This window comes from Heterocephalus glaber, unplaced genomic scaffold (assembly GCF_053883595.1).
Source record: "Heterocephalus glaber isolate CG9 unplaced genomic scaffold, H.glaber_assembly_v1.0 deba00000676, whole genome shotgun sequence".
Taxonomy (NCBI): Eukaryota; Metazoa; Chordata; class Mammalia; order Rodentia; family Bathyergidae; genus Heterocephalus; species Heterocephalus glaber.
In genome coordinates this window covers 25135416-25150555 of record NW_028258156.1, presented here as the reverse complement: position 1 = coordinate 25150555, position 15140 = coordinate 25135416, and the positions used below count along the sequence as shown (strand labels likewise).

Genomic DNA, 15140 nt, shown 5'->3' with positions numbered 1-15140 from the left:
ATACATCTACTTCATATTAATCACTAATGAGCCAACAGATGGTAATGGCCTTCTACTAATCCAGGGCAGATTTAAACTGGTGATCTGCGACTGCAATTCTCCAGATCGTGTAACTCCTTAAGCTAACGACTCTATTGGGTCTTACATCACTGTGCCCTACTGGAGATCAACAAGGACAGGCCTAGATGAAGTGGATTAAGTATTACCAAAGAAACCAAAGGAAATAGCTAAAGAAGGCAAGGGAAGTATGCACTGTGAATGATAATGATTCATTTTTATCTTTCCTTATTTGACCTGTTGTCCTTAAACACTGATTTCAAGATCAGTAGCTGGATGGTTCACTACTCTATTACTTACAAGCATTTAAAAATATTTGTAGTTAATAATGAAAACTACTAAATGAATGGCACTGAAGCTTAATTCTAATAACACTGTGGCTTATTTTATACCAGGGGCAGTATTTGTGTCCAATGTAATCAACGAACGGATTTGATTTTAATATTACTTTAATGGCATATAAAAATGGCATAATTTGTGAAGCCCATACTTTTCCTATTCTAACAAAGGATATGTGGGAAACTAACGTAACTGGATGATTTTTTTGGTCTATCAGCCTTCTTAGGACCAGTTCTCATGCAAAGAGGGCAGGATAAAAGAGCTGTTAGAATGAATATGGATGGCCGCTGGGCAAATGGAGTCATTTTCTGCATCCTGTCCCCATCCAACAAGCCCTGCTGTGTGCTACAGAGGGTAGGGAGATATTCACCAAGTGAAAGTTCAGAGACAATGATATTTGAACTGGACCCCCAAGGATGGAGAGGAATTAATAGGCAAAAAAAAGAAAATGTGGAAAATCATCTCCAAAGGGCCAGAGGTATGAAATCCTGGGTGGTATCTGTGATGCTGGAGCAAGATGGGGCAGGAGATGGGAAGAAAAAGTCAGGCTGGGCTGAGATGGAAAGGACTTTGAAGTATGCACTAGGGAGTATGGTTTGTATCCTGCAGACCCCCACAGGAAGGCATCAGGGTCTTGAGTATGGAAGCAGCAAAATGTAATTTGCATTAGGGAGTGAGTGATGCTGGAGATTTGGTCAGTAGCGTCCCTTTGAACAGTTCATGGCTCTGACATCCATGTTATGTGTTTGGGTATGGTCAGACACTTGATTTCTTTCTTTATAATCCCACAACTGCTGCTCTAACTGTACCTCCCAGGAGGGTTACTGCAAATGCCTCCTGAGTCCATTAGGACTTAAATACTTTTCTTTCCTTAAGCTGTCTTTAGGTCAGCAGTCAATACCTGAGACGGATCAATGACTAGAATTCTGAAAACAAAATCAGCTGTTACAATGTGGAAAACAGAACAGTAACCAGAACTTGGGCTAAGCTGCTAAATTCTAATGTCTATAAAGAGCCATCTGGAGGAAGGAACATCTAGCACATACAGAAAAAAAACTGGTGTAAGATCAAGAAGTATAACAAAACAAGTATCTTTTAATCTATAGCCAGAGAGTCATGGAGGGAAATGGGCAAATTTACAGGTGGCTGTTGGGGAGAAACACAGGACAGTAAGGAAGCATGTGAGTCTACACTCATTACCCTGAAGGCAGACTCCTGGATCGGTTCCTGTTCTGTCACTGCTGAGTGATGTGTTCGGTCCAGTTATTCAATACCTCTATACTTCAGCTTCCACAAATGAAAACTGGAGCCAACGCAGCATCTTTTTATAGGCTTATAAAGCTTGAGTTATATGCACGTGTGTACAAATATATCTGTATATCCCATGTGTGTGTGTAACAGTAAGTGACTAGACGTGTCAGTAAAAATGGGTGTCATTACTTAGCCAAACAGTTCTATTTGTGCTTGGAAGTTTTCCTTGAATGACTCTGTTCTGTAATATGCATACTTTCTCAGTTGTTAGTAGACTCAATCTTTGATTTAGTTAAGATGGAAATAACTTGGAAACATTTAATGAACACAGAAAGATAAAGTGTAGATTGAACAAATGAACAAAGCCCTCACAAGTCAAAGTTCAAAATAATCAATGCTTGAAACATGGCTGTAACCAATAGGAAAATTGCAATATGTTTTCTAATTGGTTTTATTCAGTTTTCATCTCAGAAGCCACCAAATAAAAGAATGATATTTGGCAAATAAGTGAATACAGTTTAAATGAATGATTTGTATTTCTAGACCTCTAAATCACCTGGCAAAAGAAAATTTTTCATTCTGAGATGTATGAACTAATCCAAAAGGAGGGTCATGCAAACTAGTTAAAAACATAAATTCTTAATGCATTTATTTGAAAATGTAAAAAGAAATGCCAGAGAAAAATTTCTACCTGACAGGCAACTCAGAGACAATGACATAAATCATTACTACATTTTAAAAATTATTATTAGACTTAGGTTCTTTGGAAACTCTCAGCTGTGTGACTGGTAAAAGTATGAGTAGGATGAAAGACCAGAAAGCAAAAACATACTCTGCCCAAAGTTGTAATTTAATTAAAATTACTACTGAGGCAAAACCACACTTCATGCATTTTTATCATGGGTGATACCAAAGTACAAGCATTAAGAAACTGAACAGTTAATTAGATCAGTATAACAGCTTGTAAAATGAGGCAGAAAAAGTACATTTATGCAGCAGAGGATACCGAGACCAAGTGATAAATAATCATCATGGGAAAAGGGTTTATGCACCTGCTTGCCAGTGTTGAATGACTAGAGCAGAAATCCCTGTTTTATCAAGTGGCACTGGGAAGCATACAGGCTACTCTGACACAGACTTTTCTATACGCACGCAAAAGGAATGTATGGACGCTTTAAGGAAGTCATGGCTGAAGGCTCTTTTTTTGTTTGTTTTGTTTGTTTTGGTTTTTTGTTTTTGGTACCAGGGACTGAACTCAGGAGCTTGTGCTTGTGAGGTAGGTGGCGGCACCACTGAGCTAAACCCCTGGCCCACGGGGTAGGCTTTTGTCAGAATAAAATTTCCAAAAGGTTCACTGAGATGTTTTCCTGATCTGAGCAAACAGGATGCCTGTTTTTTTGTGTTTTTTTTGTACCAGGGATCGAACTCAGGTCCTTGAACTTGCGAGGTAGGTGCTGAAACCACTGAGCTAAATCCCCAGCCCAAGGATGCCTGTTTTTAGTACTTCAACTGGTGTAATTTCATCAACCTGAAGTACAATAACTAGGGTTTGATTGATTAAGTAAGAAGTTATTTGTGTCAAGAGAGTTCCTGTGTTAAGAGTTTACAAAGTAATTTGCAATCCTTCTTCTAGAAACTGAAAAATTATTAAAAAGAGATCAGCATTTTAGCTCTTCATACTCTACTTGCTAGTCTTCCTCTGATCTCATCTTTAGCCAGTACAGGATTATTTATTATTATTTGTATCAATAAATCACATTTAAAAAAATTATCCGAGTTGCATTTGCATTTTTTTGTATGTTGGAAACATGACAGGGTCTACTTCAGGGTCTAATGTCATGTTTCTTATTGCTTCTTCATTCCACACACTTCTTGGGCATACAAGCCCATGATTTCAATTCACATTCATAAGAACTGTTGACAATTTCCAAATTTGGATCTTTCTCTGAGTTTCTGATTCTAACCCCCTGCCAAGTACTTTTTTCTCTCTTGTCCTCCAGATCTTTGGGATCTGTAAATCCAAAATGGACTGACCAATTTCCTGTGAACCTGGCTCTTCCTTCTATGTTTCCTGTTTCAATGAATGACAACCCTGTCCACTCAGCTGCCCAAACCTTGTCTTTGACATCTGCTATTCCCTTATCTTCTCAACAAGTCCCCAGTCTTCTCTATTCCTTTCCTAAAAATCTTTAAAATATATCCACATCTCCCTATACTTTCTCCCATAATTGGAGCAGCACACCTCCATTAGAATGTTGTCAGCAGCCTATTTGGTTTCTGGGCATGTGTGCTTTCCTCTTCCATTGGTCCTTGCCCATCACCTTCAGCACAAAGTCCAAACTCCACAGCAGTTAGCAAGACCTTTCAGGTCTTGTCAGTAGCCATAGCTCTAGAATTATTTACCACAAGTCTCAACCTAAAATGTATTGGGCAACTGTTTTGGACTTCATCCATGACTTTTGCTTTGTGCTTTTGCCTTCCAGTCTGTCTTAGTTTGTGCTGCTGCAACAGCATAGCATAGATCTGGTTGCTTAAACAACAGCAATTGTTTCTTACAGTTTTGGAGGCTAGGAAGTCCAAGATCAAGGTGCTGGAAGATCTGGTGTCTGGTAAGACCCTACTACTTGATTCTTCCTGTGTTTTGTGAGATGGAAAGAGGGCTAGAGAGGTCCCTGGGTGTCTTTTATGAGAGCATTAATCTTATTCATGAGGGTGGAACCCTCGTGATGTAATGACCTCCCAAGGGTTCTACCTCCTGTTATCATCATCTTTAGTTAGGAGTTCAGCGTGTTAATTTTGAGGGGGACACAAACATTTAATTTCTAATAATCTTTATGTACAAGACTTCCAATTTCAGAAATACTGTCCTCTTACTTGGCCGCCTCCCAATTACAGTCTCTGTGTGAGTTGCCTATTCTCTAGGAAAACCTTCCTCATACACCAATTCTGGACTTGATGCTGCATGCTCCATGTTCTCAGCAAATCCTAACAGCAACAGCTTTGAGTTTGCATGATGAAATACCTAACTTCCTCCTCCAAACTGACAGTTATGCAAAGGCAAGAAATAATCTTTTTGGGATTATGCTCCCTGGATTCAGCCCAGTACATGATGCCATGGTTTCTCAAAAAATACTTGTGAAACAAATAAATAAACAGATGTTTTGTAATAGTGATATTCTATCCTTAAAAGGTACAGCAAGAGAAATAAGAATGCTATTTCTTTAATAGCAGTTTTGGTAAAATAGTTATCTTTAAATAATTTGGTTTATTGAGCTTTCGGCTTCAAAAGAAGAAGAAGGAAAGCAAAAGAGCTCAAACCTTGAGCGTAGCGCCAGGGAAGAAGAGCCAGTTGCCTGTGTCCGCTGGGTCGAGGCTGTCTTCTAAAATGACTTGTCTATGGGCTGCATTGATGACCAGGATGTTATCCAGGGCCCAGCAGGCTTCATACACTTCCCCCACTCGGAGATTCTCCTGCTTCCACTGGAACTGCACGTGCTCCCCTTTGGCATCCTCAGGAAGGTACAGGATGTGGATGATCGTGCTGACATTGGAAGGGGCTCTGGAACATATGGTTATGTGGAGAGCTCAACAACATGTACCTTTAATTTTTTTTTTCATTTTGAGATAGGATCTTGCTAAATTGCTAAGGTGCCCAGGCTGGGCTTGAACTTGGAATCCTCCTGTTTCAGCTTCCCAGAGTGTTGGGATTAAAGTATGGACCACTGCACTGGCTGAACTTTGTTTAAGATTGTAGTTTCGTTATCTCAGAAACATTATATTCATTACAGATGAAATATAGCCCCATAGCTCTTGAATTTTTCAATATCTGATGATTATTACAATTTTCATATTGAGTGATGACAGTTTAAATATTAAAGGTCATTAAGAGTTTTACATTTAATACAAGGCAGACACTAAGTATATTCAAGTAAGCCAGTAAAGGGACAATTGAAGAAGTGGCATCCACTGCCATGCTTGTGTTAAAAAATTGAAGTATATGCAATAGTTTTTGCACATGGTATATACTCAGTTTAAAACAGTTTACTTAGCTTGATAATAAGAAAAAGTAGAAAATTATGATCTTAATGTTGCTTCTTACTTCAAAATTAGGGATCTATTAGGGAACATTTATTAATTCCATGTGTTTAATAATCAGTCTTTATGTAATAATTATTTTATTACTAGTGACCAGATACATTTTCATATATTTAGCCTATATGAAATGTGAGATTTCCATGAGAATTAAGTGTACTTATTTATAATTCTTTACAGCTTCATGCAGATCAGTCTTTAAAAATATGATGTAATTTAACATGATTTTATATTACATCTGTTAGAATCTAGGTCCTTCTGCTATATAATAAAATATTTTTATTAAACATTTTATTCTACCAAAGTAGAAATCTGCTGTAGTAAAAATGATCGCCTTAGCCAAGATTAAAAATGGTACTAAAATGCAAACTAGTAGTACCTTGGGCTTGCTATAAATCAGTGTTGGAAGGACTGAAGAAAAGTCATATTTCTCATTCACCAATGAAGCATGTATATCTATCTATCTATTTGAAGAACTGTCAGCAAAAGTTATAGATGGTGTACCTTACCTTTTGGGGTAATCATTTCCCTTGTCTTTTAAAATATTTCACGATGACTATCTCTTTAGCTTCGAAAAAGATCTAAACTGATGAAGAGAACATATTTTGGTTTTAAGTAGTGATTGGAAATATTTTCACTCTGCTCACCAATGCATTAATAGGTATGATGGCTTGGTACATGGCCTAAAATTGAAAGTGCCATTTAGTGAAAAAAAAAAAAAAGGACTCAGCTGAACATCACCTTTATATGTTGTAATTGTGTAATTTCATTATTAATCATAAAAAGCATATAGCTGTTTTTCAGGAAGAAATGTGTACTACAATTTATTTAAGATATGATGTATAGCATGCTAAAAATAAAAATGTAGAGATACAAGTGAAATTTCCAGTGTTTATGCCATATTAAAGTCATTCACATAAACAAATATTGAATATGAATGCATTTTTATAACTAAATAAAAATGAGAAAGAATAGCAAAATATTGTTATAAAATTGGCACAGCAGGGCTGGGTACGCAAGTGTCTGGTAAAGTGTTTGCCCAGCACGCACAAGAACATGGGTTCAATTCCTAGGACTGAGGGAAAAAACTGGCACAGCATGCTAAAGCTTGGCTTGTACTAGATGCCTAGAAATTATATTATATCCTACCAGAGAGGAGAGTTTAGTAAAATTTTTGAGTCAAAATCTTGAGTGAGAATCATCTTTACAGTTCTGGTTAGACTAGAGCTTAGACGTGAACTTTCAATTTATTTTTAAAAATACTATTAGAAACTTGCAAATTGGTTTGATAGTAAAGACAATGAATCTGATATTTTTCTGTTTCCCTAAATAAATCACAGTTCTTTTAATGAGAAAATAAACTGAGGAAACAGCTTGTGGAAAAAAAGAAAACTGTCAGAAAAATGATGGGATGTATTCTGGTTATGTCACGCTAATTTAAGAACTAACCCAATCATAACAATCATTTTATAAAAGTTCAAGGTATTTCTCCTTTAAATACTTGAAATGAAACGCTCAGTTAGAATTTTATGATTTATGCCCTGTAGAAGTGGCAAACATAATTTGAGTTTTGATAATTTCACCAAATCTTTTCAATATGAATGGATTTTTTTCAAGCATCTTATCTAATTTTCTTGCCAAAAATTGTAATAAAGAAATTATATGATTATAAATTGCATCAGAATTATGCCAATAGGCCTGAAAAACAGGCCTTAGAGGGCCGGGGATTTAGCTCAGTGGTTTCACCACCTGCTGCGCAAGCACAAGGACCCAAGTTCGATCCCCGGTACCAAAAAAGAAAAAACAGGCTTTAGGGGAAGTTAGAAGGGAAACAGAGCTAGAGATGAGGTGCAAAAGGCCCAGCAGCTATCAACCCTATATCATCACAAACTGGAGAGGATTAGGTGGACTCCTGTTACACCCCCAGGTCAAACAAAAAGCCAGGCCGGGTCAGGTCACCTATAGCAATGCGAGCAGATGCTATCCTGCGGCGCATGCTGTCACAAAGGTTAGGATCCCATTGCACTTTTACCTAGAATAATTTGGCATACGACAGATAATAGGATAATAGGACGTTCTAAATGGAAAATGACATTGCTAATGTCTTCCTAACGTAGGGCAGATCGGAGGATGCGTACTCGTGTAATTCAACATGATCGGCCACCAGACTCTACCATGGAGAAAACGTGAGTGGTGCAACAAACGCAAATAGGGAAGGAGAAAGCCACTGACATCCTAATTTATAAAAATACTTCAAATGACAACAAACCTAATTTTCTCAAGCTGAATCCAGTCGGCAGTGTTATTCTTGGCATATGACACGATGATGCTGGGGTCTGAATAACTAAAGCGACATGAACCTGACCCTGTAAATAGCAATAACAATAAATTTTAAAGTTAAAAAAGTATTTACATATCATTTTTCCTGATAAATATTTCAATAATTACCTGAATATTTAGAGATCTACCCCCATTCTTCTAACTATAGTAAATTTTCTGTGATACGTTCTCATAAATATTCTTTCTGATACATAATCTTAGGAACCAGAAAGAAGGTTAAAAAAAGATAAGCTGCAGATTTATTGAGAGATACATGACCTACTAGCTTAGATTTAAAAACCAGTGCCGCGCCAAGAAATATCTAAATATTATTAATAATGCTGTTCATGTTCTTGTAAGTTAATGACAACTGTTATTCATAACAATGAATAACAATAAATATTATTAATAATGCCATAAATGTTCTTGTAAGTTAATAACAAATAACAATTAACAATAACAATTATTAATGGTAAATAAGTCACTGAATCAAGGAACAGAACCACCATTCTCTTTCAGCATTGCATATTATCTTAGTGATGGGACAGTATGTGAGAGACTAAAATCCTGTACAGAAAATTCCAGCGCTAAATGACTGAGCTACTAGAGATGTGACTGATGGCACTCTACTACAGCCTATCATTAGATAGAGATAATGGCTCCATATTTGTTGGCTCTCACTATCTTTTTCAATATAGGAAACGTGAACTACAAAGCAATTTCAAAAATTGATCACAAATTTGTTTTCACACGTTCTATGTATCCATACTGAAAAGAATAGTGTGCCTATAATGGCAAAGATCTTGGAAAATGCCAAACAGCGATGAAACGTTTGCCAGAAGTTTTTATAACTAGTATGGCAGAATTTTTTACATTAGAATAAAAACAAATGAACCGAAAGAAATAGTGCAATTTACGCTTAACTTTCACCCATCTGCCAGAGGAGCCACGGTTTCAGCAAATGGCATCTGTTGACAGTTTTGCATTTGTAGTGTTCAGGGCTTCCAAGCTTTCATCAGACTCATTCATTTTATTTCAGTGGTGTTTAGTACAAAACCAGTCAGTCTGCAATTGCCAAAGCTGGCAATGTGCTAAAAGGCTAAACAGCAGTTTTCCCAGATTTATTCTCACAGCTGAAGTGTAGGTGGAAAAGCATGAGAAAGGGTATTCACAGGAAGGCCACACGGAGGATCTCATGGGGGAAGCCTACCTTATGCCATTGTAACCATCTCTAAATTCTACTTTTCATGAGCGGCTGCTTAAAATAAGTATCCAACTGTGCAGCTGGGAATGGAATTGGGCAGGATTTGTGGGGCAAACTTCAAAATAAACAAGAATGAAATCTGGCAGAGAACCTACTGTTTCAAAGGAAAGTTCAAATTAGTCTGAAGGTTTAAATGCGATTTATGTGTTTCCTTTATTTATGTCTTATGGACCCAGCACTTAAAAGAAAATGTGTAAGGTAAACCCTTGACAAAGGATAGAACAAATGATAACTAAAAATGTTTCTTACAGAATGCAATTTCTTGAAATTGTTTATAAATTGAGAAGACAGAAGGAAAGCTGATACATATCCAAATAAAAGTGTGTCCTCTACAGCCTGGCTTCCCTCCTATGGTTTTCTTATGCTACCATCTCAAAGTAATGAGAGTAAATTTATTATATACCTGTAAAACAAAAAGGCACTTGGCAGGTGACTCATTTTTCTTTAGCCACTTAGTCATTAAGTTCTCTCATATCAAAAACATTAGTATTTTTGAATCCATCTCCTCCTTGACATTATCAAGGGATCCTTACTGGCTCTGACCTCATCTGCAATTGGGATTAATTGGTCTCCCTTGTCTCCAGCTAATCTATCTTCACCCAAGATGCACCTGCCATGTCCTTTCTACAAGCCAACTGGATCCTATTACTCCTCATGTACAATCCTTCAGTAATTCCTCGTGCCTTCAGGATAAAGCTATGCAGTGGGGTGAAGGTCCATGTTTCTCAGACAGAGGTCGAATGTAGTCTGATGAACAGAACCGGCTCAGGGCTATCTGCAGAGAGTCCTACATGCAAAGATGACCACAGAGGCACAGGGTCTCTAACAGAAGGGTGGACACCTGGAAGTCCATGGCTAGAGCTCAGGGCACAAGTGGCCAGCCAGAGGAGAGGCAGTGCCCATGCCAAGGAGCTGAGGTGGGAGGCCGCCAGCTGGAACAGGCACCCCTGGGAGAAGCCCTCAGCTTTGGAGATTTGCCCTACTCAGAGGCCACTGGCAAACTCCACTTCCAAATGGCACCAGTCCAATGGATATACAACACGTCAATCCCACTCAGAGTGCAGCTATGGAACGGGGTGGGATTTTTCTTCACATAAACCTTCCAGATTGCAATCCTACACACCATCACACAGATTTCAGTCAGCAGAATATGATTTGCCCTTGGCTAGACTGAACATGGCGGCTTGACTCTGGAGGAGAGAGGACACAGGACAGAGTTAGACATTGTGCGCTCCTTGCTGGGGCCTAATGACACTTCCGCCTCCCTGTACCAGGGATGGTGTATGGAGCTGTCACATCCCTCAGGGCACCTCGTATGGATAGAGGGGATGCGCAGGTGCCACTCGGAACAGGCACCTCACCTGCTTATTTCCCCCTAAATCAAATCTGTGGAATTGCTACGTTCGGAAAGGTACAAAGTGATTAAGGGCTCCTGAAGTTGAATGCTCATACATAAAACTGGTGAGCGTCTAGAATTTACTGAAGACCCCACACAGTCGGAGGAGCCTGGCTCCCATGCAGCGCAGCACACAGATAACCACCCTGCCCAGCAGTCTGCGGGAGGACAGCAGGCTTTGTGTGACAGGCACCTCATCGGTGCTCCTCTTGCTTGTCTTGGTTGTCAGTTCTTGCCTTTACATTGAAAAATAAATTGATAAATGATAAAGATAAACAAACATACAGTCATATGCAACAACTCATTTGTACCCTTATCGATTGTTTAGGCAACATTGCAGTGCATAATGATAGACACCTGCAACATTTCTGGCTAATTGTTACCTTATAGTTTGTCCTCTGGTTTAGGACATATATACACCGAAGTATAAACAGAAGTTATTCCTATTCCTATGCCTACTCTAAAGGAGATTCTCCATAATACCCAGGAACCACCTTGCAACAAACACCACTGTATTCTTCATTCATGATGTCCTGAAGTTGTGCTATTGAATTTGCATCTATATATCTGGGCTGTTTTAATAATGTGCTTATTGTTATCAAGTAAAGAATACTGGTTTATCTTTACAATTTCTCAGCATCACATGATAAAATCATATGTCTAAGTTTATTCTTGTTACACTAACAATGCAATATATAGAGTTAAGAAAAATAATACTTGCAGGTAATACCTTCATTTTTTCATCCACAAATCTATAGAGTTTTAACTTGCAAATCTCCTTTCTGTCCCTCCACACCAGTGATTTCTGATTTCCTCCTATCAAACTGAAACTTTGTACCCTTTAACTAATGTTTCCTCTTATCTCCCCACTTCGCTATACTCTCTTGGGTGCACCAAACACCCATTCTTCATGTTTCTTTTGTTTTTCTTTAAAATTCTGCTACCTTCTTACATGGCCAGGCCACAGTGGCACATGTTTCTGGGATTCTTGTCCTACTGAGGCTCAGGATTTAGGCTGCAATGGCCTTGGTCCTGACAGAGAAAAGCCTAAAGCCCAGGAACAACTTTAAGCTCCCTCCTGTCAACATCTTAGCTCTTGCTAGTTTTACCAGAGGTGAAGGTCACAGTAAATGGTGCCAAGCAGAAAGACCATGTGTACTTGGGCATCACCTTCTCCACAGATTCCCTGCTCGCCTCTCCTTTCCCTGAGCCCAGCCTGTCACCCAACCCTGGGCCCCTCCTCCTGCATATTTATTAAATCTACACAATCCCGTTACCCCACCATCTCCCCCTGACTCCATCCTCACCCAGAGTCTAGTTGGATTCTGGGAAGAAACACACAAAAGGTTAACCTTCTAAAGAGATTCTTTATTAGTCATATCCTTAAAAAAAATCTATGGAAAACTATATGAGTGAGATCTTTAAAAAACAGTTACATTTCAACATTTCCCAATTAGATAATTTTTTTTTTGGTACTGGGGATCGAACTTGGGACCTTGTGCTTGCGCAGCAGGTGCCGAAACCACTGAGCTAAATCCCTGGCCCCACAATTAAATAATTATGTTAAAAGATACCACGTAAAACCACATTTGTATCCTAATTGACAAATTCTATTAATAGCTTACAAATCTATTTCTGAAATAACCATTTTACCATAAAGAAACAATATTTTTAAGTACAAAACAATACTTAGTACTTGTTATTTTAAAGGTAAGGAATCAAAAGAATGGCAAAGATTATTGACTTTTACAGTTACACTCATCACTGTAAGTCTTAACAAATTTATTATAAATTTGGTTTGATCTATGAAAAGCCTAAAATTACACTTTCCTCAGCCTAAAATTACAACTGAAATCAACTTTTTATCCCTGGTCCTATTTTAACAGTGTTGTCCTTATTACAATTTAAAAATAATAGGCAAGTAACTTTTTGCTTTTGTTACAGGAAGTCAGACCAAGATAATCAATCATTCACTTAATGAATCAACCAACTATGAAAATTATCGCTACTGTCAGGGCTACGTGAGAACTCAAGAGGCACTATAGCTGCTTGCCTTGGTTCTGTCTCATTTCTCCTGCTTCAGCTGTCATTCAGGAAAAGCAGACCCCCTAAATAGCCCTTTCCACTTAAGGGCTAAAGCATCATTCAATACTGGCACTTACACAAGGCTCTGTGGTCCCCAGACATCGGCGGGCGGTTCTTATGCTGGCTATTCTACCTGCTGGGCTCACTCTCACACAGTTCAGGCCTCTGCTCAGTGAGTACACTCTTGGAGGCCTTGCCCTGGCCACCTTTAATAAAATGCTGCCCCCATCACTTGCTGACCTCGGATTCATTTTCTTCACAGCACTTATTACTTCCTGACACTTTCATTTGCTTGATGGCTGCCACCCCCTACCAGAATGTCAGCTCTGCCAGAACAAAGGCTTAGTTTCGAAAATCTTGTCTTCATCTATGTGCCTTCAGAGATACTCACACAGAAGATGAGCTCAGTGAGTAACTGTTAAATGAAATAAGTCTCTCTCAGACAGGTGAGTTCTAGAAAGAGTCTTTTGGAAACAGACCAATAGCATTATCGCTGCTTTGCTATCTCCGGCACTCTTGCAGCCCCTCTTTTCTGCAGGATGTGGGACCTGTCCACAAACATGGAGACTGATGCTCTGCTAGGAAGAGCCCTGGGTAGCACATTCACATCTCTCAAGCTGGCCCTGAGGACTGTCTGGGTTACAATTAACACCCAGTTTGCTCTTCTTCTATGTCACATCTTTCTTTTATGAAAAATAAGCTGCAAGTACAACTTAGCTCCAGTTGGTTAAATAAGACATGGCGGCGAATTTCATGTTTCTTGGGGGACCTGCCCTAAGACACACAGTGATTGCTGCATTTCTTTAGCTCATGTCCCTCAGTGACGAGCAGTGGAAGCAGTGGACTGGGGACAGTAGTGGAAGACATTTAAGAGCTTGTGAAGATGAACACTTTTATTTTACAAATGAATTCCCAGGCTGCACCACTTTCCCAAGATTACATGGGCAGTTCAACTGGCAAAGGCTCCTAATCTAGTGCTTTTTCCCTCCCACATTTATACCAACAGCAAAAGTTGTTTGCTAACGTATATGAGTAATAAAGTCTAATACTATAGAATATTTCGAGTAGAAAAAAATAAAATCCATGGCTCCATACCCACAATGAATAAGAGATAATATGTTACACTAATGTTGATTACTTATTAGGACTCAGAACACTAAATGCAGCAGTATATAGAAATCTCTATGGTCCCTCTAAATCATTACTGAGACAGGCAAAAGCAAAAGAACATTAAATAAAGATCAGGTGCTATGATGTATTTTGGTTTATATCTGGATGTCCCCTCCTAGCCTCATGTGCTCACAGGCAGAGCTTCTGGGAGGTGACTGGGTCATGGGGGTGGGTGTGACACTCATGAGTGGATTAGCCCAATGATGAGTTTACCGCTAACAGTGATCTGAGAGGTGAAGCCTGGTCTGAGGAGGTGGTTACTGGGGGTGTGGCCTGGAAGGGTCCATCTCCTTCCCTCTTTCTTGATCCCTCTCTCTGCTCCCTGCATCCATGCTATGAGCTGTTTCTCCTCTGCCAGGCCCCTCTGCCATGCCGCCCTACCTTAGAGCCAACAGATTAGCGACTGAGACCTCTAGAGACTATAAGTCAAAATAAGCCTTTCCTCTTAAGTTGTGGGTGCTGGGTGAGGATTTAATATGAAGGTCCTCACTTGCAGAAGCACCTTCCAAGGTCCCCAGGAGAGCTCCAGCAATGTGTTCACATGACTGTGTTTTATAATCTGTGCATGGTTAAGATACCATCTCCATCTGACTTCTCCCCTCACATTGTGCCTCATATCATGTGGTGTGGAAGGGGCCATGGCTGCTTTGGGAATTCAGATACGGCAAAATTAAGGAGGGATGACATTTGTTTTGGGTTGGTGTGACATGGTTCTGCAGTGCACTTTTATTTTAAAGTGTAGTTATTCTCAGTGGGAAAAGAGCTACCAGGAACTCCTATTGCCCACTGTGCTGACGCACTCAGTATCATGACTCAGACAGTGATGACACACTATTTAATGAGTGACGTCAATTCAGAGTAGTTAAGATTAGTCACTGCACCAGTAAAGTTAAAATGCGCTGAAACCTAAATGAGAGAGAGATCTTTCCAATCTGGTAATGATCTCAAAAATCTAAGTGACATCAGTGAGAAGCTGGAACAGTAGTGTTCAACATAAAAAATAAACTTTGATTACCAAGCTGGAGGCAGAATTATCTTTCTATTCTATTGGGGGAAAAAAATCACAAAATTGTTGTCATATGAAGAAACAGCTTAAGAGTATGAAGGTAAAAGAAGGTACAGCTTCTAAAAATGTGTAATTTGTATTAACTTTCTTTGTTTAAACAA

The 15140-nt window shown here is 39.0% G+C and overlaps 1 protein-coding gene across 1 annotated transcript in view; it reads right to left on the bottom strand.

The window, feature by feature from the left end:
* The window catches only part of Reln (reelin), a 445708-nt gene that overhangs the window by 182223 nt on the left and 248345 nt on the right, over positions 1-15140 (bottom strand). Inside the window, 2 exon segments of the mRNA XM_021253949.2 lie at positions 4966-5206; positions 8009-8105. Coding sequence (XP_021109608.2) covers positions 4966-5206; positions 8009-8105 — 338 coding nt within the window.